At 35.4% G+C, this 23,911-nt stretch overlaps 1 protein-coding gene across 13 annotated transcripts in view; it reads right to left on the reverse strand.

Annotated features, from left to right (window-relative positions):
• Positions 1 to 23,911, reverse strand: part of LOC149710210 (zinc finger protein rotund-like) — a 411,108-nt gene that overhangs the window by 120,337 nt on the left and 266,860 nt on the right. For all 13 annotated transcript variants that reach the window (XM_089860315.1, XM_089860320.1, XM_089860297.1 and 10 more), the window contains one exon: positions 13,825 to 14,108. In XM_089860315.1, coding sequence (XP_089716441.1) covers positions 13,825 to 14,108 — 284 coding nt within the window. The remainder of the gene's footprint in view (positions 1 to 13,824; positions 14,109 to 23,911) is intronic.

Here is a 23,911-nt window from a genome sequence, read left to right on the forward strand (position 1 = left end):
TATTTGGGCTTTATTATTCTCAGTTATAAGTAACATTAGACGGGTCCTATAGGTAAAAGATTCTCTGACGTCATCTACATAATGAGAACGAGCCAAAGTTATTGTCAATTTTGACAACGTTGGTTCAGAACTTCCCTCGAAAACTAAAATATATAGTTTTGATTTTTAAAAGAATTTGACATCTTCCAGTTTAATTTACTTCTCATAATGTAGAAAAGGGGGCTATAAAAGGTGGAAGGAGGGGGGCATGGTATTTTAGTGGGAGGTCTTGTTTCGCCACCTGCACACACCTCCCAGCTTCCGCTTTCCTCCCCCTTCTCCATTTTGCACGTAACCCTTTCCTCCCCCTTTTCATCCTCCCACTTTGCTCCCGAGCCTCTTAAATCCCTTCTCCATTTTCGCATCCTCTGGCGAGAGATCCCGGAGAAGAGGAGAGGAGAAAGACTGGAGAAATTTATCGATTGAAGTGGACCTAAGCTGGCCGACCCGCTTCACTGGCATCTAAGGGGGGGGGGGCTTGACAGCGATGGAGGGGAGATGAGTCAGAACTACAGAATTTGACTGCCAAGGCCTAACACGTACCCCTTTTCCTTATATTCTATCTAACCCTTTCGGAGCTTGGAAGCATCGGCAAAGAGGAAATTTATCCCCCCCCCCCCTACGTTTCCCATCACATACACCCCCACCACCCCCTTTAAAACTACAAGATCCTACATCCCCGTAATTTCAATGACATGCTTTAGGATAAAAACGCTCTATGTTCATTTTTTGGAGAAAATTTAGGAAGATGAATTGAAAAAAAATTTGGTACTTTTTTTCTTATGGTCAAGTTTTAACTTAAAAAAATCATTAAAAATAGATTTTTTTCTGCATCTAAAAAATTAATTGTTAGGTATATTTATCTTTGAAAAAAGTTAATTACCTAGAATGTAAAAAAAATAATTGTTTATATTTAGGCAGTAATGTTTTTTATATATAGATAAATGATCCGAAATTATTTATTTTAAATAATCAATTTTAAAATATGAATTCTGATTTGTACTTCAATTTTTTTTAACTGAAACTCATTACATTTTGTTGACATTTAAAATAACCTAAGATTATTCAGAACACTAATCAACCCCCAATTACTTAAAACAGAAAATCAACTTCATAATTATAATTAGCGACGTTTAATTGCAAATACCGACACTTTTTGGTATGTAGAATATACTCAAATTAAAAAAAAAAAAATCATTTCTTATAAATTTAATAAATTGTTTTAGAGACATTTTAGTTAGAATTAAAATGAAAATTTCTTTTTTTAAATATACTCAAAGTGACTGAGTTTCTAATGACGTCATCGATACGTTTTTTTACTAGTGGAAGCCCTTTGAAGCCGTCCATCAAAAAGAAGGGTCAAAATTGGCGCCACGCAGCGTTATTTTCGTTAGTTACTACATTTTAATCACGAGGGCAAATTCCGTTCCCCTTTATTTTGCTCGGAAAACTCCGGGAACTTGGTTCGTCCATGCTCGAATGAAACTGGCAAGCAACCCTTTTGCTTCGTTTCTCTTCCCCCCAACCCCCCTTAACCATCCCTTCTCCATCCCATTGCTCTTGAGCTTCCCCTTTTCTCCATCCTCTGGCGAGCGAAAATTTGAGATAGCGCGCGCCGTCGCTTCAAACCCCCCCCCCCAAGCCTCTTTCTAATCCTCTAATATTCTAACGAAGGGGGAAAGACCTGGTCCGAAAAGAGAGAGAAAAAAAAATCAACCTTAGTAACAAAAAATGGCCGCTCCTTTGCCATTCCAATCACATTCTAGAATCCTCCATTTTGTATCTTCTTCGTCGTGTATTTTTAATTAATTTTAATCTGTTTTCGTAAGGGGAGATGTCGTTAGAAATTAACAAGGGTGGGAGGAAAAATATTTAATTTTTTTTCTTGGTTTGATTTTAAAAGGTAAAAAAAAAAAATTGGGATGGAATGAGAGAGATGTTATAAAGCATCTCTTTGTGGAAGGGCTTGGTTTTCGGAAGAGAAGCTCAGGCACTATCGATTAGTGCTCAACGATATCGGCCATTTCGTGCGTGCTACCGATGTTTAGAATGATGAGGGATTGTACAGAGGGGTCGGTAACTTGACTAACTTCTCAAATATATATATATTTTGTGTTTTAAAGTTTGGTTTAAAATTTAAAATTAAATTTAATTTCTAAGATATTATAGTCAAGTTTTATTTTAATATATTTTGATCTAAAATGTAAGGACATTAATTCGGACATTGAATTTTTAATTAGTGTCCATTTCCTTGAGTATTTGTTCTATGAATTGTAACTTTAAAAGTTTTGTTTAAAATTTAAAATTAAATTATTATTATATTCTGGTTTTGTTTTAATATATTTTTGAGGAGGAATTTTGATTGATCATTTAATAAAATTTAAGCGCGTTAATTCTAAGGCTGAATTTTTAATTAGTGTCCATTCCATCTCCTTGAGTATATATGTTCTACGAATTAGAATGAAATTTTCTAGTTCTACTTTTGCGAACTCTCTATCTATATTTAAAGATATACAGGGTGTTTCTGTTAAGTCTGCCTTCCATAAATTAAGGGGGATTCGTTCTTTTAGAAATCGATTTTGTGTCGAACATGTAACTTCTATCTCCATTTTGCCCCAAGGGACACTGTTTTCAAGTTAAGATTGTTATTAAAGTATTTTACGGATGACCCCTCAAATTTAATTAATAAACTGATTAAGACAATGATTTCTAATTTAATTAAGGGGTCATCCCTAAAACACTGATAATCAAATCATAACTCGAAAACAGTGTCCCTTGTGCCAAAACAGAGATAGAAGTTGCATTTCCGACTCAAAATTGATTTCCCCCTTAATTTACGGCAGACTTATCGAAAACACCCTGTATAGAGAGAGTTCCGTCCATATTGGATTGTTAAAAATAACTTTTGTAAAGGATCGTGTCGTGAGATAATACATATAATTCATTGTGCGGACGAATTTCGCCTCGAGGTAACAAATTGTCGATGGGGTATTTTAAATTATTTGATTTGAATGATATCGCCAAGTACGGCTGGTTTAATAAAAGGTTACCTACGAATTTTGTAGGTATAAATAGAGAAGTACTTACACATCTAAATAATAGGTAATTTGGTAAATTTTATGGCTCGACACAGGTATAGTTTTTGACTGTTTGCAAACTGTACGTTGAATATCATCGAAATAAACCAAACCAGTTTTGGACTTTGGTCGAACGTGAGGCTAATAAGATATGCTAATTTTGTCTAAGGCAGAAGTAACACGTGACCCTGTGGTATTTGAGAACTCATCTATTATTAATCAGAATCTCGTATAAAACGTTTAAGAGAAGTACTACGTACATTTTCTATCCAGTTAAAAGTTAGCAGTGAGTTAAAAATTCACATTAAAAATCATTATATCCCTAGTAATAAGGTTTATAACATTTGTATTTTAATTATCAGTAATCTGTGACTGATAATATAGGTACAGCCCTAACCACTTAGCTGATACTATGGTGGGACGTTACTCTTTAGTAGTAGCATAAGTTCATAAGATATGTTCCATAAGTATGTCACTGGTTACTGAAGGATTGTCATTAAGTGATTGAAGTAGGTGAAACGTCATAGATTCTGGTAAAGCGACATACGCCTGGTGAGGCGCTGTCAAAGGCTTAGTATAGACTAAATAGGACTAGATTGACTGCAAAATTAACCGAGTGTAGTCAATTCTCGCTTGTCGTTCTCGAACTAGCTCGAGTTGTAAGTCTCTTGTATTACGAAGTATATGTAGTGTCATACTTATGGAAGATATCTTATAAACTTATGGTAGTAGGTACTAATAACTAAGAATGATGTTTCCTAATCCGCGGCCATCTTGTAAAATGGCTACCCCAGAAATTTTAAAAAACAGCAACCAATTTTTAGGGAACAAACGCTAAAACTAAGAATACCAGTTCAATTTATCCTATATAGATGGTCCAACTTTTGATAACACGAATAGAGCGCCATTTTTAAAAATGGCGGACATTTTTTAAAAGCAAAACATAATAAACGTATACCACCCGTACATATTAAATTAAATTTTACCCGGCCGATACCAATACACTTTGCTAGCTATAGTTTGAACTATTTATCATTAAAAAAAAAATAAACAGTATCCTAATTCTTAATAATAAAACATTAGCAATTCTTATTTAAGATTCAAGAACCGTTATGTAAAAGTTAAGCCCATCTCACAGGGGTAAGAAAAAAAATTAAACCCAAATCCTCAAAAAAGAAAAAAAAAAAAGAAAAATAAAAGAAAAAAATATATTTTTTTTTTTATTTCAGTATTTTATTTTTTCCTTTAGAAATGAAACTCGCTATGGACGTGAGGGGAGAGGGGGTAGACACTAGAATCTGGTAAACAAGTTCTGAAGAAGAGAAAAAAATCCTCGGAGCGTTAGGGGAAGAGAATTATGGGGGGTTAAAAATCCGTCTACGGAACAGGGAAAATAAAAAATGGAGCTAAAGGTCTTTTTTTAACGACTTTTCTACCCACCTACTTTTTTTTCTTACAGCAGACTTGTCTAGCATCTTATAGAAAGAAAGAAAGAGGTATTCCCCTTTAGTTGCGAGGGATATTAAAGTTTTTTTATCGCTAAGAGAGAGTACCTTTTTTATATAAGTACAGTACGATGAACTCCATAAAGGGGTTTTATCATTTCAAAAGAACAGGTAGTATATAAACAAATTGAGTGAATATCGATACATGATTTGTTCTTTTACGAGTATACTTTCCCTTTAAAAAGGGGGCGGAATTTTTTATTTTGTCGAGGGGTAAACCACTCGGAAACCTATTCGACTGTTATTCAACACTCAGCTCAAACCGTTTTAGCTACGAAGCTGAAATTTTGCAGGGAAGTTACTATTATGCTGTAGATACTGCCTAAGAAATATTTTTTAAATTCGCCGCCATCTTTCAAAAAATGGCGATAAGCAGCGTGTAATTTTACCATAGAGGAGAGACTAAGGAGATGTGAGCTAATGCTATTGCTAACACCGCTTTTTGAAGGAATCGAAGAAAATGGGGTTATGTGGGACTGACCATACTAATTAAGCGGTTTATGGAAATTGAACACAGGGCTCCATTGCTAAAATGTTATGGGTCCAGAATAGGACGATCTTTATAGGATAAATGGTTAGGAGTTCTAGGACTCAACTTTGAGGAACCAAAGATAATATACTGGAGGAACTGAACCAAACTACTTCTTATGAACCGTCCTCTAGTGAGACTGATAGCAATCACAAAATTTGGTCAAATTCGGACTGTGCATAAAGAACATTGAACAAAAACAAACCACTTTCTCAAATGTAGTGAATGTTAGTGATAAATCTGGCATAAATTAAGGGGGATGTTCTTCGGGAAATTTTGAGTCGAAAATTTTCTATGACATTTTGCCGTCCCGGGCCACTGTTTCCAAGTTAATATTGGAGTATTTTACGGGTGACCCCTTAAATTTAATTAAGAAACTGGAAGACAATGATTTCTGATTTAATTAAAGATATTAAATTAAATTACAATTAAAATTTTAACTAGCTAAACCCGTAATTTCGACCTTCAACATTACCAGGCCATACCACCCTCGAATAAGATGACAGAGTGCGCCCATGACTATCAATCAAACAGAGAGACAGGTTTGCGCCAAAAACGGCTTTCCAACCAACTGTCTAACTCCGTTGCCACCACCATCACACACGCCAACTAAAACTTGACCCATTTAGGGACAGGCCAAAATAAACCTTAAAAAAAAAAAAAAGAGTACATTACAATCTCGGAAATGGTCCAAAAATCTAAATTTGTCCGACTAAGAACCTAAAATGTTTTACAGAAAACGTCTACAGCTAGTATTTAAATTCGTACAAGCCAGCCAAATAGGCCTAGGTGAAACTAGAAGTGGAATAAGGTAGATGAGATTTAATGGAGAGCCGAGCTGCAAAGAAGAAATTCCGGATGAGGCTCTAGGCAGCTCAGAGAGAGCCAGTTAAATGGAGAGTAGTAGATGGGTGTAAGGCAGGTACGAAGGGGGAATATCCCCCCAGGGGAACACCGGAGCTAGCTAGCTGCACTCTCTATACAAAACGCCTCTTAACGCTGTCTTCCAGCCCCCTCTTTTGTCTTTGTCTTTTGGCGATTCGAGAAGAGGTTTGAGAGAGAGAGAGGGGGGGGAGGTTAAAGGAAGAAGCAGAAAAGGGGGGCACCTCCCCTCGGGTTACGAATAAAATAGAAGCTCTTCAAAAAGAAAAGGAAACTCCATCCTTCTCTTCAGTCAGCCTCTCAAATCCCAATCTCGCCCCCACTCTTTCATCCTCAGCCTCCGGATTTGACTCACTTTTGAACAAAAACGACTTAACTCCACGCTACAATTTATTAACTTTAACCTACAAGCGGGTAGGTTTTTTCAAGATTTTTTATTTTATGTCCAATGTGAAGGGTTATGGTCAAAATTTTGGTTGACCCTTCCCAATCATTAAATTGATATTTAAACTACAAAAATGATTGATATCAACAGTAGATAAAAAAGGTCCTCTCGCTAATGAGCAGCTTGTTTCTTTTTATAATGGGAATTCTGGGTAAATCAAGTCTCTCAAATAATATAGTAAATCCAGCTTATTGGTTTGAGAAAATGCTTATATTACTTCCGCCTGTTCTCAAGTTTGAAGACCCGTGTACTAACCTCGATTGACCGCGTGCATAATTCACGAACATTTCAGTTGAAATCTCAATTTAATGGTAAGATTGATGACGTTATTTCAATAACGTTAAAAACTTTTAATTTTATCCGCTATTGAACTAGAACCCCAATTAGCAGGCAGTTCTTAATATAGAAAATGTAGTCCTTATATTAAACCACTGATATTTATCTTTTAAAATCAATAAGGGTTTATTTGCATCATTGGTGTTTATATTAAAGAGGAGCCTGTGGTTCTAGATATAAATGTACCAGACACATCACCTGTGAAGTTTAGCATCACGTGACGTCCCTCTCGCGAATGAAGTCGGCGTGATTACCACGTGACGTCCCTCTCGCGTATCACGACTGCGCGACTCTACCACGTGACCTTTGAAATATTTTAATATCTGGTGCTTCAGCCATTCCAATTTGTTCTCTTATCTTTTACTTTTTATAGTGTTTGTGAACTAAGACATTTCTCAGTTGGAAGTTTTTTATAATAAAAATACACTCCTTCAATTTTTAAAATAAAAACCCTAAATTTTTTAAAATAAAAACCCTAAATTTTTTAAAATAAAAACCCTAAATTTTTTAAAATAAAAACCCTAAATTTTTTAAAATAAAAACCCTAAATTTTTTAAAATAAAAACCCTAAATTTTTTAAAATAAAAACCCTAAATTTTTAAAATAAAACCCTAAATTTTTAAAATAAGAACCCTAATTTTAAAAAAATAAAAACTCTAATTTTTTAAAATAAAAACCCTAGTTTTTTTAAAATAAAAACCCTAAATTTTTTAAAATAAAAACCCTAATTTTTAACATTTTTCTCGAATGATAAGAATCTGCATACTGTGTTTTAGCACTAAAATCACGGGGTCCTTTTACCTTCTGGGGAAGGTGGGGAGGGGGGATGAGGTTCTTAGGGGAATGTAGAATGATATTGGTAGTAAGGGGAGATGGTACGAAGGGTACAAACTGATTTCTGATTGAAAGCTTTAGAGGAAGATAGCTTGGCTGGCTGACTGGCTTTTAAACAGGGAATCGAATCGCCGCTAGAGGGAGCTAGCAACCGTGAGTGTGTCTAGTCTAGTTAAGGGAGCGCTTTTGGGCGCCCAAAATGGATACAAGCTTTTCAAATTAAGAGCTAAGGGGAAACCGACACGAAAAACCTTTAGCCGAATTTACAAAAGCGATTTAACGCCGAAATATACTTGCTGTACATCCGAGAAACCCTCCCCCCCTCCAAAGAAAAAAGTTTTAAAAACTATAGGTATCGTTTCTTAGCTTTGGGATCTTTCTTTCCATTTTAGATTGATTTGGTACCTTTCCTGAATTAGTATATTTATAAATAGGAAATTGGTTAGTTAGTTTTATCAGAAGTAAGATGATAAGGGATTAGAAGTAAAGAGCTCTAGCATTGGTAATAGATCCTGGCACTAGTAAACAAATTTGAGGATTTTATGCCGCTTCCATCGCGTTTACACTACCGAGAAAAAAAATTGGTCGAGTTCCAATAATATTTCCTTTCCCCTTCCCCTCAACCTAAAGCCGCGGAACACGGACGCGGGTGCTTGAATCTAGTTCGGCCGTCTACTGCCGCGAGCGTCTCACGTTTTGGAGGGAAAATTAAGAAACCGCCACCAGAGGGCCAACTGTTGGTGTGTTATTAAGAATATTCACTTTTGGAATTTGGTTACCTCGATACTTCTAGTCTTTTATCTTACTTCTGGCTTTATTAAAATAATTATAAGCCTGCAATTCAGCAGAGTGCAAAGGCCCTAACAATATGCAGTTTAGAGATCTGAAATTTGCCTATTTATTTATTTATTTATTTTTTAAAGTAATTTACCTGTTAAAATTTTGGTAAAGATTAAATTATAGTTGTTTATTTGCAAATTTATACTTAATTAAGTTAAACTCCCAATGTTTACGAGCGCCTAAATTACTAAAATCATTGTCAATAATGGTAAATTACTATGGTAAATTTACTGTACTGTATAAATTAACAAATAACCAACTCACATAGAGATAATTTTGATATTTTCTAATGTGAAAGGCAAACCACGCAAAGGATCAGATTCTTAAAACTTTTCTTATAGTAGGCTTTGAAAGCTAAGTTTTTAATAAGATAGGAGTGTAATGATTTAATTTTAGAATAGTTAATTTTTCCTGAATTTAACCCTTTAAATAACGTACTACCTATTTTTAATTTAATTCAAATGTATTCGAATAATTTTAATTATTTTTAACAGACTCCTGATTGAACTTCCGTGTGATTAAAATTTAAAGAAGCTAATGAGTAAAGAATTCAATAATTATTTCTTAATCTTATAGTTAATTGATAATTCTCTTACTGCATTAAACGCGTCTTGTAAAAGACTTAAGTTCAAAGTAGTCGTGGCCCCCAAAAAATAAAACTGCCAGTTAAAGGGACTGTAAAGTTAAGTAGACATCGGCGGGAGCTGGTTAAAAATTATTTGCAAAACGTCATAGGCACGTGACTAAAGAAAGACGTGATTCAGAAAAGCTCAGTTAGTGAAAAACAAGGCTTAGGTTCCAGCCCCACTCCCCGCGGAGTCTTTCTATCTCGGTGTCACGTGGTGCCTGTGACGTAAATCAAATAATTTTTACCGACCCGTCGATGCCTGCTATAAATTTATAGTCCCTTTAAATTTAAACGTATTTTTCGAAGCTCGAAGTGAAAATTCAGTAAAACTTTGCAGCCATTTTGCTCGATAGGCCAGCTCTTTTCGCTCTGGTTTTTAGTCAGGTCATTTTCTTGTTTATAAAACCCTTTTAATGAAGCTTTACTCGTCAATGTAAAGAGCGAAAAAGAAAGAGAGACGTGTCATTTTATGTTGAAAGTCAATAATGAATGAATAATCACGCCAACTAAGCTGGATCATTATGCAAAAAAGGTCTAAAAATTGTAGTCTTAACTATACTTTTCAAGATAATGGAGTGACTAATCTATACACCAAGACATAAATAAAACTCCTTACTGACTGATCATTAGGAGCCTAGGAAAAAACCACTTTATTAAGGCGGTTGAAACTAGTTTTTCCAAGACATTTCCAAGATTCCGTGGTCATATTTGAAAATGGCCCCCAGAAAGGTCAAAATCACACGTGTCTGAATATTTTCAGTGCATTTCAACAGCTAATATTCAGTATACTGATGGTTTGCTATATAATATGCACGGGTCTTAGGGTTTTTGGTTTGAGTTTGTCGCCAAGTTTTGAAATAGCGACCAGAAAAGTAATTAAACTATCCTGAAGGGATAACCTCTGAACATTACAAGCCCCATAAAAGAATTTTTATAAGTTATTCATATTTTACATTGGCAAAGCCGGGAAGATTTTGCCTAATTTCTATCGTGTGTTTGATTGCACTAATGTTCAGTTGTTTTTAAAAATAGCTGATCATATAGCGATCAGTGTATGCAAAATCCTAACTTTTTTAGATATTTTTGTAAATGTTTCGATATTTTTGTAAATATGTTTCGATATTTTTGTAAATATGTTTCGATATTTTTGTAAATATGTTTCGATATTTTTGTAAATATGTTTCGATATTTTTGTAAATATGTTTCGATATTTTTGTAAATATGTTTCGATATTTTTGTAAATATGTTTCGATATTTTTGTAAATATGTTTCGATATTTTTGTAAATATGTTTCGATATTTTTGTAAATATGTTTCGATATTTTTGTAAATATGTTTCGATATTTTTGTAAATATGTTTCGATATTTTTGTAAATATGTTTCGATATTTTTGTAAATGTTTCGATATTTTTGTAAATATGTTTCGATATTTTTGTAAATATGTTTCGATATTTTTGTAAATGTTTCGATATTTTTGTAAATGTTTCGATATTTTTGTAAATATGTTTCGATATTTTTGTAAATGTTTCGATATTTTTGTAAATGTTTCGATATTTTTGTAAATTTTTCGATATTTTTGTAAATGTTTCTATATTTTTGTAAATGTTTCTATATTTTTGTAAATGTTTCTATATTTTTGTAAATGTTTCGATATTTTTGTAAATGTTTCGATATTTTTGTAAATGTTTCGATATTTTTGTAAATGTTTCGATATTTTTGTAAATTTTTAGATATTTTTAGACATTTTTGTAGATTTTTAGATATTATATATCATCCTATGTACATAATCTTAAGTCTCTCTGCGTCACAGTCAAGTATAAGCTTTATTTAAAATCTTGTTACCGATATGACATAACTCCGCGCGTTTTTTTGTCGATAGGTGTCTCTACTAGAACTTTGCGCCTTTATGCCAGTGGACGTAAATAACCATGTCCTACTTTAATTTTCCTATAATGGACTACTGCTGTATAGTTATACACTAACAATCGTTACGGACACCAGACGTAATATTATCATAGCCCATTTCCTAGTCGAACCTGTACATGAACCCATACTTGTTAAAAAAATCGCGTGATCGAGTATGTTGATATAAGTAGACGTTCAATTTCAGTCCAGCTAGACGAGTCTACCTTCTCATTATAATAACAACGAGCTGGCAAAAGTATAACGTGACGTTTATGTAGAAAAGCTAATCAAACCGTAAGTCGATATAAGTGTGTACATCAAGGCCGAGGTCCAGTGGAAAAACGTCTAGGCGAACATCGATCTAACAAACTGCGACCGTGCCAAACTGCCCACGAGCTCAGAAAAATATTTTGAAGGTTTTTAGGCTAATTGGAAGCCGTTAGAAGCGATTCTAGGCGAACTGTAGATAAACAATAGACGGCTTTCAGGGTTAGTTGGGGGTGGTTTGAGGGAGCACTGGCCCCCGGGGCGCAAGGCTTGTTTGGGGGCGCATTGAGTTAAACTATTCCCCCTCAGCAACATTTGCTGTTCCTTTTATCTCGGCTTAAGGGGGCGCATTGAGTTAAACTATTCCTGCTCAGCAACATTTGCTGCTCCTTTTATCCCAGTTTAAAGGGGTGCGTATTGTCTCGGCCCCCGGATGCAAAATTGCTTAATCCGGCCCTGATGATATTGATAGGAGAGGAGCTACGGGGACGTCACGTGACGTCATTATTGGTAGTCTAATTGTATGGAATGAGGTCACGACTTCCAATATGGTTGCCAAAGCCGAGTTAAGACATAGAAAGGTGTGACGTCAGGAGAAAGTTTGTAGTAGCAGACTATACGCGGCCATCGTTTAAAATGGCAACTCGAAAGTTATAAAAATATCCTCTTCAGTTGCCTAGAACTACTTCCAATGAATTTTAAACATAAAAAAAAAATGAAAGAGCGAGAACTCGGAATATCGGCACAGTAGCCTATTATTTTTAAGATGCTAAGTTGGTTTTCAGTTCGACAAGAACCATTTTGGTGGACCTTGGCCTTTAATGACAGAAATAAGTTAATGCCACGTTTTTCACAGAACTTTGCCTTCCAACAAAGTGTAATGGATCACAAAAATACAGAACTGAGTTAAGTAAATAGGTCACCTTATAATTATAAACATGACCTTGTCCAAACCATGCAACAAACCAAAATAGAAATACCCAATCAAGACTTTTTGATATAGATTTGGTGTTGTACGTCTGATTGACTTTGCATCTCAGGTACTGACAGGAAAATCTTAATCACTTGCCTCTATAGTTACTACAGTCTTAAGTAAAATCTTAAATATACCCCCCCCCCCAACGCAAGCCTACCCCCCCCCCCCCCCCCTTAAGCGATAAAAGATATTTGAACGCCTACAAACAAGTTGTATTTGAATTCCTTATATTTTTTTTAAAATGCACATCACGCGAAAAACAGATTTGCGCGACCTTAAACATTAAACCGTTCGGAAATATATCATTAATAAATCACGATAACGTTTCTTCAAACCGCCTACAATTATTACCCCTAGCAACGCGAAATTTTAAAAATTTAACTTAAATCAAAAATTCTTAATTGATTAAATCAGTCCTTCTCGTCGCGTTGATCGCGGTTTTAAAGTGTGAAAATATTGTCATGCTATCAAATATTTATATAAACAACAAATGTAAGAAATAATAAAATAAGGTGCCAATTTTGATTTTGTAAAAACATTCCCAAATCAAACTCAAGTGAAAAACGAATTGCAAAGATTTCAATTCAATTATGAAGACCAAGATTAAATGTCAATTAAGGAGAATATAGATTTGAAATTAGACAAGTAGTAAATTATGCATTTGTTTTTATAGTTTTAAATTTCGTAAACAATTGTGTGTGTGGAAAGTTGAAAATATTTGGTCCAAAAATAGACCGTGCCATATAATTTCGAGAAATTGCAATTTGGAGATAAGTTTGATAGAGGTTAAGAAATCTTTTTTATATATATATAGACTAATAAAATATAGCTCTGTTCAAGTAATTAAATAATGTGTATTGAATTTTATCTAATTGTTCTTATTTTCAACTTTTTTTATATAATTATTTTTTTTCCCTTATGTCATGGTTTGGATAGAGATGGAGTTGTTTGAAAGACTAGATGTTACTGAGAAACACAGATGTCGCAAAGTAGCTCATACGACGCTCTTGAGTAACCTATTTCTGTTACGATTGGTTAGTTTATTCTTAGACAGTTAATGTAAAAATTATTTGAATTCGCTGGCAGCGTTGCAACTGACACAGGACGCGACTAAAGAAAAATTGCGATTGTAACTAGTAAAATAACGTCTGCAACAGCCTAATAACGTAGCATGGACCACTGCCTTCTCTAATATTAGAGAAGGCAGATGCGTATAGATTATGCAAATTCATTATGAAATCAAACAAATTTGTAAAAATTTTAGTATTTATCATTAACCATCTAATTATAGTTTAGTTAACTTTTTTTTCACGACAGGTACTAAGTTTAAAAACTAAATCTCTGGATTTAAAAAAGATTTCCTTCCTCTATCTAAGAGATTAGAATATACTGTGTTTCTTGACAGTTCGTTTTTGACTCGGAAATATGAAATAATAAAATGTAAGACGAATAAAGACAATATAGACAGGACGGACAGACGATAAAAAAGTAGACGAGGACACGTGTTCTAAAACGGAAATTAAATAAATAGAGTTATAAATAAGTAAATGATTGTCACAGACCTGCGGGCACATTTTGCACTGGTACTTGCGTCCGGTGCCGTTGGCCGTAGTGGGCGTGTTGGGGGAGTTGAGGGGTCCTTGGGGTCCGCCCCCCTTGGTGGCACTGATGGGTTGGGGCACGACCAGCATGGACCCGCTCGAAGAACTCGAGACTGGCGGACTGTTGCTCGTGCTGTTGTTATTGGCCCGGTTACTATGGTTACCGTAGATGCCGTGCAGCTGCCCCGACTCCAAACCCCCTCCTCCCCCACCCCCACGGTTCTCGTCCAGAGTGGACCCCGGACCTGTGAGAAACAAAAACAACAAAAAATTAACATTAAATTACAACATCACCTAGTAATATCTCAATTAACCTAGTTGCTCGATAAAATCAACGAAATTGTCTTTGCTAAGTATGTCGTCTTTGTAAACGTTTTTGCAATTACGTAACTTTTCATATTCAAGCAATCACAGACTGCAGTAGAACATGGGTCGATATGCAAATGATTTTCATAATAAAAATGAACCCTTTGACATTTGACACAAAATTATACAGGGTGTATCTGAAATGTCTATCAGAAATTAAGTGTGATGTTCTTTGAACGATTTCGAGTCGAAAATGTAACTTCTATGATAAATTGTCGTCCGGGTCACCGTTTACAAGTTGTGTTTGGAGTATTGTACGGATGACCCCTTGATTAAATTAACATTGTATTTTAGTTTCTCAATTAAATTTAAGGGTTCATATGTGAAATACTCTTAATAATCTTAACTTGAAAACGGTATCCCTTGGGGCAAAATGTCATAGAACATATTCGACTCAAAATCACGCCCTTAAACCTTTCAGAAACACCCTGTATTGTTAAGAGAACTACTATGAAAACTTATAACAACTAAAACTTATGAAAATGTAACCAAGGTAAATTAAGGCATAGTTTATAATACCGAACTTTTAAGTTTCGAATCGGTATTAAAGTTATTTCGGATTATTGAAAAATGATAAGGTTTTAAAGCAGCCTTCATTTTAATATACATGGAAACAATTAAACCAAAATCGAACAAGCGACGCGAAAAATAAAACATATTTGAAGTTAGAAAGAAGAGAGACATTAAAAATTCAATATTACCGTCGTTCAGCATCGAAAATCACTAAATCGACGCTAAACTTAATACCGACCGAAGCTTTACTTACTAAACACCGGATAACACCGTAAGTTCATAAGATATGTTCATCATAAGTTTGTCACTAGTTAAAAACTGGAGCTTGTCATGACTCATGAAGTGACACAGGTCCAAGATTCTCGTAAAGCGACGCCTGGTGAGGCGCTGTCAAAGGCTTAGTAAGTTCAGACTAAATAGGAAGATGAAGTTGCAATTTAACCGAGTGTAGTACTTCAATTCTCGCTTGTCGTTCTCGAACTAGCTCGAGCTGTAAGTCTCTAGCATTACGAATTGTCATACTTATCATTTAACATATCTTAAAAACTTATGGTTTCACTTTGAAATGTCTTTGTTAAAATTACACGTTTATTTTCCAACAAAAATGGGAAAATATAATGAAAATGTTTCTCTATAACTTTTTAAACTGCTGTCAACTACAACGAAGATACATTAGATCTGACATTTAGTGTCCAGTAGGTGAAGGACAACAGGACGTTATAGGTAAAACGATAAACTAAAAGAAAAACCCGGAAGCGATTTATAACGTTCGTTACAAAATGTCTCTATTTACACCACAAACAATGTTAATGCGCTTTGTTTACAATAGATAATATCGTAATGACGAAAAACTGTGGTAGACAGTTACTGTAATAATCCACCATGCTAAACGAAACTATACCATCTTCGTTTCAAACCACGCTATATGTTTCATTATGTAAGTGTTATTTAAGAAATATGGGGTTGATTTCCGCTTTAGAGAAACCATATTAACATAATCTAAGCATCTCGTAATTGAGCAATAGCTAGAGTTTTAAATTCAACTCAAAATTACCTAAACACATTTTATTTTGAGGTTAACTTTTTAAATTTGGCTATACTAAATATCACCAGGGATAGATGTAATTTTAGAAGCAGGAATGAAGAACGGAGCAATCTGGGCGACCGGGGGGGAAAGAAGAGGCGGGTCATAGCGACAGAGGCAAAAATTAATTACGTATTTTGCACCGTCCCCGTCAGCAACGTCATAAAAACGTAGTTTAAGTGAGCCAATAACATAAATTAAAACTTTCGTTGCATGTTGGAGGGAGGGGGGGGGGCTCTATATTGGGCTATGAGTCGGACTGGAGTAAATACTAACCGTTCTCCATTCCTGCTTCTAAAATTAAATCTATCCCTGATATGACGAAACAATCGACCACTTCGACAGAAAAAAGGACACAACACCGAAAGAGTATATTACTGGTAACCGCGCTGTTTTACAAACCAGATATAAAAATATTGTCCAAACAGTCACCCGACTTTTGTGACAAACCTGGCTGGGGCTCAAGGATTGGAAACATGCATTTTAACATTCTTTCTACTATGTTATAGATGTCGCAAGTTATCCACCTTTTTTCATGGAATTTTTTTACTTCGTTTTAACACCTTTTCAACGTAAAAAAGGGGTAGGCAACCCTTAGTATCGGGAAGTTCAAGGGGGGTTGATACATTGCCATCCGTCTCTGCGCAATCTCATGATACAAAATGACTTCAGCGCAGGCGTCAAAAAGCGAGATGGAAGGCAAAGTTTTACCCCCGTGTCTTTCCCTCTAAGTTACAAAGAAACTATGGGTACGGCCATTAGGTCGCTGTCTTTGACCATTACAAAGAACTAACTATAGCTATGCAGGCTAGAGTGACTAATATTTATTTAAAGACTATATACTTTCATTGACCTAGTTTGTCCGGAAAAGTTAATCTAGATACAGTATGTTTAATATTTAAAATCGAAAAAGTTTACCAGAATTGAAAGTGCAGTGCACAGTTTTAAAACAAAGCTTACATGGAAATATCCAACTTTTACATTAATTACAGGAATAGTTCGTGAGATGTTGTGAGTAATTACCGACTAAATCGAAATGGGAACCTACAAATTCAACAAACTCAAAAATATCATAAACAATATCAAACCTCAGAAATTGCAGAGGTCATTTAATAAGACGAGGAGGTCACACTGAACCATTCTACCATCACTTTGTTAACGCGCCAAAATATCTCGTAGAAACGTGGGGTAAAAACTTCACCAGTGCAAGACGTGTCTCACGGATCAATTGCAAATTTTCAAGGGTTTTACAGCTTTAAGCGTGGTGCAAAGCGGCATGGTATTTTTGCGTAATGATTATTCGAGCAACGACAATGCAACGCACGCGAATCTGTTAAGCGTGTCCTACATTTTGAGGGAATATAGAAAGGCGGTCGTCGCAAAGATTAATAAGAGCACAATGTCGTGGCCTTGTCACTGACGATTACCACCCACTGTTTATTGAGAAAAACAAATACCTTCAATCAATTCACATTATCGATAGACAAAGAAATTTATTTTTCACTTTTTTGTAAAGGCATAAGCGAATAACCCTCTTTAAGTTTCCATCATTAAGTCTTTGGTGGCTCGCTCCCTTTACGTCAGGGATTTCAAGAGATCCGGCGCCAAAAATACAAGTGTGTTTTTTATTCCTGGTAGCGCCTCTTGTGGCTAAGAGAAGTATATATGGGGTGAACTGACTCTCTTGGGTGTCTCTCTTTATCGTGAGCTTTTCCTCCCGCTATCCCCAACCAATGTTTTTTACCCGAATCAAGTGGTACTTTTTCACCCCTTACACTACTAATGTTTTAAAGTTTCGAAAAAAAAACAGGACAAAATACGAACAAGTTTTTTACCATGGCTTTTTAAGCGATCATGCTTTTGTAAAGACGATTTGGGGGAGGGATTACTAAAAGAACACCTAGCCGGAAATCGTGGAGTGGTTTTTTATCACCTCTCGCGTCTCATACTAAGAGTACACTGACGGGACGGCTTTCACGGCGGAAGTGTTTTGTATAAATTAATACCAGATTTGGCTGGGACGAATTATAGGCAGCGGGGAGGGGGAAAAACTAGTCCTACATAGATTCCATACAAACACATAAACTTAATGGTGGCTTATCAATTTATGGTATCGGCTATAAATTATCGGATTTTCAATTTTGAATATTTAAAAAAACGTAAACAGCGTATTTCTTTAATCTACCAAACAGTGAGTTTAGCAAACAGGCTCCTCCTACCATAAGTTTAATTACAAGATAATAAAAAATATTTTCTATAAATTAAATGAAAGTAGGTTTCGAAGCAAAACATTGCGTAAAAAAATGCGATAGCAATCGTGACATTGTCAGCGGCAGGTCCTTGCAAAGTGTATGTCTCGTTAAAATTTGCATATACATTTATGTCAACAAGGTTATAATATCAATAGACATTCGGTTTGACAGTCGAATCCGCGCGCGGACGTTACTGAAATTTTGATCAGCTTCGTCCCTCAATCGATAAGTCTACGCTTAAATACGCATCAACTACCAATCAATTCAATAAGACTAAATGGAAAACATAATATTTTGATACAATGTTTACGAATTTTCCCCGTTTAATCATATAGAAACCATCTCTAATCCAAATTCAGATTAATATAATTAAACTTACATTATTTAATTAGAAACTTTATTCAACGTTTAAAACAGCTTTACTCGCTAGGTAAAATTATTAATTAGGATTAATAAGGATAAGTAATTTTGTTTTAATTCTCGTAATCAGTTTTAAATAAAAACAATGATCTAATATGCAACAATTTGTTCAATTTTTAATCAAACGTCCAATTTTTAATCGGAGGGAAATTAAACAGTGATTGTGCAGAAAAACAGAATATACTGTATAGTCATAATTTAACTGGTACAATTTAATTAAGGGATTCGGTAATCCAAATTAATAATTCCCCGTCTGTCTTTTAAGGTATGGCTATGAAAGGACGGTGGCGACATTGTATTTGTAAATTGCTAATGATAAGCGGCTTTACATTAATTAATTCCGGTTGTTTTGATTATAAAATATAAATAGTTGTAATGCGACAATAATTTCATCGTAACACAATGAAATCTTCAGGCCTACAATTTGTAAAACATGACTTAAAAAAGGGATAGTGGCATAAATTGATAATTAAATACGGGATTGAAACATTTTCCTTTCTAAATATTCAAATATCATAAATAAGTTATTGGTCTTAAAGGTAAAGATCAGGTAACATAACATTATACCTTAAAAGAGGCCTTTTACTAAATATAAAAGGAAAAATATTAAAAACTAAATAAATAAATGATCTCTTATTACAAAATAATTTGCATTTAATTAGTCTTAAAAAAGACCAAGGACTACTGCGCCATCCGCCATTGGTTTAGTGGCGTCTGCTAGCCAGAACCTCTTACCCCTATTTGATTGGTTGAATTCTCACAGGCTGAGAGAGGTAAGGGTAAGAGGTTCTGGCTAGCAGACGCCACTAAAGCAATGGCGGATGGCGCAGTAGTCCTTGATTATTTTTAAGACTAATTAAATGCTTATTATTTTGTAATTAGAAATAATTTTTTCTTTTCTTTTTTGTTTTACTAAAATAAGAACAATGTTAAAACCTCATTTAATTAATTTTGTTGTTATCCATACAATCTAACCAAGATTCAATAAAAATTAAATATCCCCTAAAACAATTACGCTAATTTAAGGGTGAAACCTTTCTCTTTCATAAAATTTTTATAATTGGCCCCTAAAATATCTACGACAATTTATGGAAGACCCCCTTCGCAACTGTAATAAGAGCGCCATCTAGTACACATATAGGGTGAAAATATTTCCTCTATGAAACTGGATATTTCCCCACATAAAAATCGACACGCACGGGCCTAGATCATCTCAGAGGTTCCGATTCAAATATCAAAATTAAGTTATTGGTCTTAACTATCACATTTAAAACAACCAAATAGACTAAACTAAACTAAACGTAACTATCCCTTTAAAACATTAGAGAAAATGGTTTTCCTAGTGTTACACGCACGTCCTTCAAAAATATTAAAATAAAAGCTTTCGTTAATATTCAAATTTCCGATTGTATTAGAGTATATGGGAAGCCCGTTGCTAACTGCGCGTGGTGGGAGGGAAGAAAGGGGTAAGCAGGAACACTCTTAGCATCCCCAAGGTTTAAAACGACTGAATTAAAAATTAGGTCAATGTTATTTGGGAAGCCTTTTCTTTCAATGCCTGCTGAAACGTTTAGAAAAACCACGTATACCTTCGTCTTGTTAGTCAAATTCAAAAAACCCGCTTATTCTCCTCTCCTTCCTTCCTTCCTTGCACCTAGGTTTTATTTGTTTTTATTTACCGTTGGTAGGGAGGGGGGAAAGGAGGGGAAAGCGGGCGTTTATGTTTTTATGTTTTGATAGAGTATGTCAAGGCTAAATAAAAACGAGACAAGTTATATAAATTTAAAAAAAGTTTAGAAACTTCCCTAAACATGATTTGAATAATATTTAGCAAAATAAAAAAATGGTTTTTGAAAATATTTTCCTTCTTAATTAAAACTAGATAATCGATATTTGTTTTTAATTGAACCGATTCACGTTTCAATGCGTTTAAAAGATAGAGTTGGTTAGACTAGATTACGTAAGAGATCATTATTAATCAAGCACAAAGCACCTAATACCATAATCTCTATAGGCAAAATTGGCTCTACTATTTGTATCCGGTACTAACTATTTATGATAAGTTTTTTACCATACTATTTATCATGACAGACGGGCAAAGTGCTAAAAACGCTTTATTCTAGATTGATACTTATAGTCATGCACTTATGACATAAACAAAATTAAACAGGAACATGGAAAACCATCAGTAATATCATAAGTTTATAAGATATATCCGTAAGTATGACACTTCCTATTCTTCGTAGTGCTAGAGACTTACTGAGAGGTAGTTCGAGAACGACAAACGAGAATTGATTGTCTACACTCGGTTAGTTTTGCAGTTCATCTTCCTATTTAGTCTGAATTACTAAGCCTTTGATAGAGCCTGACCAGGCGTCACTTTACAAGAACCTATGGAAGTTTCACCTACTTCAATCACTTCATGACAAGCTCCAGTTTGTAACCAGTGACAAACTTATGGAACGTATCTTATGAACTTATGGTTATATTGAACAACTATGTTCAATCTTCATTACTTATAATAAAGATTAAACCTGGCTATCCTCGACTATTGCTCCTAGTTCGTATCCAAAACGTTGTTCATAACGGGCCCAATATCGACTTCCTCAAACATTATCTAAAGGAAGCTGACATTCAAGTGGCGCCTGAAACCTACGAAATGCACCGATATTTCGCTAAGCTACCGCAATTTGAAAATTTTGCTTGAACAAATCATTGCTTGGACAACAGATTTCTTATCCCGCAATGCATGAGGGTCCACAAAAGTTTAACTTGAATTTTACAAACATATATTGTTTTGCAACTCACCCTTTACAGTAATTTATGTACTTGTTTCTTTGAGCAAAAAAGGGCGCGTACATTGTATAGTATAACTCTAGAATTATGGTGGAGCTACGACTGTTAGAAAGCGTTTCCTAGTTCTAGCTACTTGACTCCTCTTTTGACAGACGGATCGATCAAGCGTGGCACAATCCAGACCGCTTAATGATGTTAGAATAAATATTACCAAATGCTACCTAGAAGAAAAAAAATTTCTCCAGCGAGCGCGCCTTTCGCGGACCACTGCGCGGACTAACGTCGATCTTCTTATGTTTTTAAACAACGCCGACAGTAAAAAAGTTAGAGATTACTGTTACTTCTATAGCGTTTTGACAAATGCGGAACCTACCAGGTGTTATTTTGGTCTTATTGTCATTTCTAATTAACAAATGAACTATTTAACTGACATGGAAGTGAATCTTATTTAAAGCTTGGAGGACTGAAGAGTAGCATAGTCTATGGCGCTAATACTAGAACGCCCTACTCGTACATGCAGGCTAAGACCATTAATATCATGTTTCATGGTCTTAGATGCAGGTAAAATTTACTCATAATACCTAAGATCATTAAATACAGATGGGCTGGAATGAAGCATAGCCCACTCGATCCGCAGCTTGCGTCGTAATGCGCGTGATCGAGTGGGCTATGAATGGAGATAAGCCGTTTGGTTCTTTTATGGCAGCGGCTTTCTAGCGCCACGCCGCGACAAATATTGAACCTTTTCGACAATCCATAGCCATAACATGGTCTATGAGTCGAAAGGTTTCGGGATTCTCCCGCTTGGGGTGACGACAGGCGATGCCGTTAGAAGAACCGATGTTTTAACTTATCATTCCAGAACAGTAAATCTGTGTTTAATGGTTTTAGATAGTACCAAGGCTTATTATGGTCATAAGCTTTATTTCCCACCTGGTTATAGCAACAAGTACTAAGTACTATTTACACGTGACTAAGCTAGTAAATAAAATTTCCACCGAGAGATGGCTCCACTCAATGACGTCCAGCCATTGAAGAGCATGCTGGGATTTTAAACCGCCACGGATGGCCCCCATCTATGCCACTCCATAATCAAAATTCACTCCTCCCACTAATGTCCAGCAAAAACAGTAGTGCTTCCTGTTGTATGTTTCCCTCTGATTGATAATATCAGAGTTTCTTTGAAGGCCGTTATATTCGTTTTACTTTGCATTGCTATTCTGATTTTGTTGTTTTGGCATACGCTGAGATAAATGATTAATTTCTATTTCTCATTATTGTTTCCGTTTTATTAGCAGTTTCTTTGCTATTCAGGCATTATTGAACATTTGCTTTACAACAATTAATTAAAAAATTAAATTAAATCCACTAGGTTAACGTGTAGTATTAACAACAAAGCAAGTCGTAGCTAAATTTTTCTTTGAAATTTGTTTACAAGTCCCGGTGGCAATAAAATTATTTTAAAATTAAAGCAATCTTTGTAAGGGATTGGGGTGGGGGCGTGGCGTTATATCCCACGTTAATCCTCTTATTGCGTATAGGGTATCATGCAGTTTCTTAAGTTGTTTAAACCCTTTAATTCAATATTTCACCTATAGTTCCATGACATTTCCTTTTATCAATTTGGACCCCCCCTATTCTGGATGTATAGGGGATCGATCCCCCAAACGCCTTTATATGTACCCTTCCGCTTAAAGACGATCAGAGGTTACAGATTCTTAGTCTCCCCCATCAGTTTCGAGGGGACGTTCACACTTGGTAGTAGTAAGCTGTTGCGCAATTTGTGTTAGTGGACGAATCGTTTTGACCAGTTCCATAAGCACGGTGCGGAACAAATTTAACAGACTAGTGGCACCCCTGGTTATTTCCCGATAGAGTGTGGTACCAGTCAAAGGTGAGGGATGCTATTTCTGTTGGATAGTTATTTTTATGGTTTGAAAAATGGCGGTACTTTTCATCATTATTTTACATTTTTAATAAACATTCCGGTGGCCCTATAGCGCCATCTAGTTTTCAAAAACGGAGAATTAAAAGTGCGAACTACCACCTTAACGACGCGATTTTCAAGTTTCAGGCCGAGGTCATGCTGGAAAGCAATAGGCTCTTTTCAGAGTCGGGGGGTCAAATAGAGTCTGCTGTGTTGACCACTTTGTTTTCGTAAGACAGAACATTAGGTATGTGAACAATAAAGGATTTTTTGGACTGGTAACTTAGAAGCCTTCTTTAACGTCTTTGCGTCGGATACTCCGTCTCGTCTAACCCTTTCTCATGCAGACGACACTAGATCTATTCTTGCGCGATGATATTTACAGATTTCTTATGACTTACAAAGAACTAGACCCATGGTAATATAGACCGTTCCGTTAATTCTACAAGAGAAACAAACGCAAGTCCCATAGACGCAGGGAAGTCACCTTCTTGGGTTATGTCCCTCGCACCAAGAAGCCCCATTAGAGGCAGCGCGAGTCGGTTACCTTCCCGAACCGTGTAGTGAACTCGAATGAACTCCATCTGGCGTTACCTCTTGGCGCGAGGGAGAATACCCCAATTGGCGGCCCAATATTTGTGTGTTGTTTTCTCTGCAAGCAATTGATGGAATTGCCTATTGCCTTTGAAG

Source organism: Phalangium opilio, unplaced genomic scaffold (genome assembly GCF_054372755.1).
Source record: "Phalangium opilio isolate 3A_F unplaced genomic scaffold, DU_Popi_V2 ptg000011l_1, whole genome shotgun sequence".
Classification (NCBI taxonomy): domain Eukaryota; kingdom Metazoa; phylum Arthropoda; class Arachnida; order Opiliones; family Phalangiidae; genus Phalangium; species Phalangium opilio.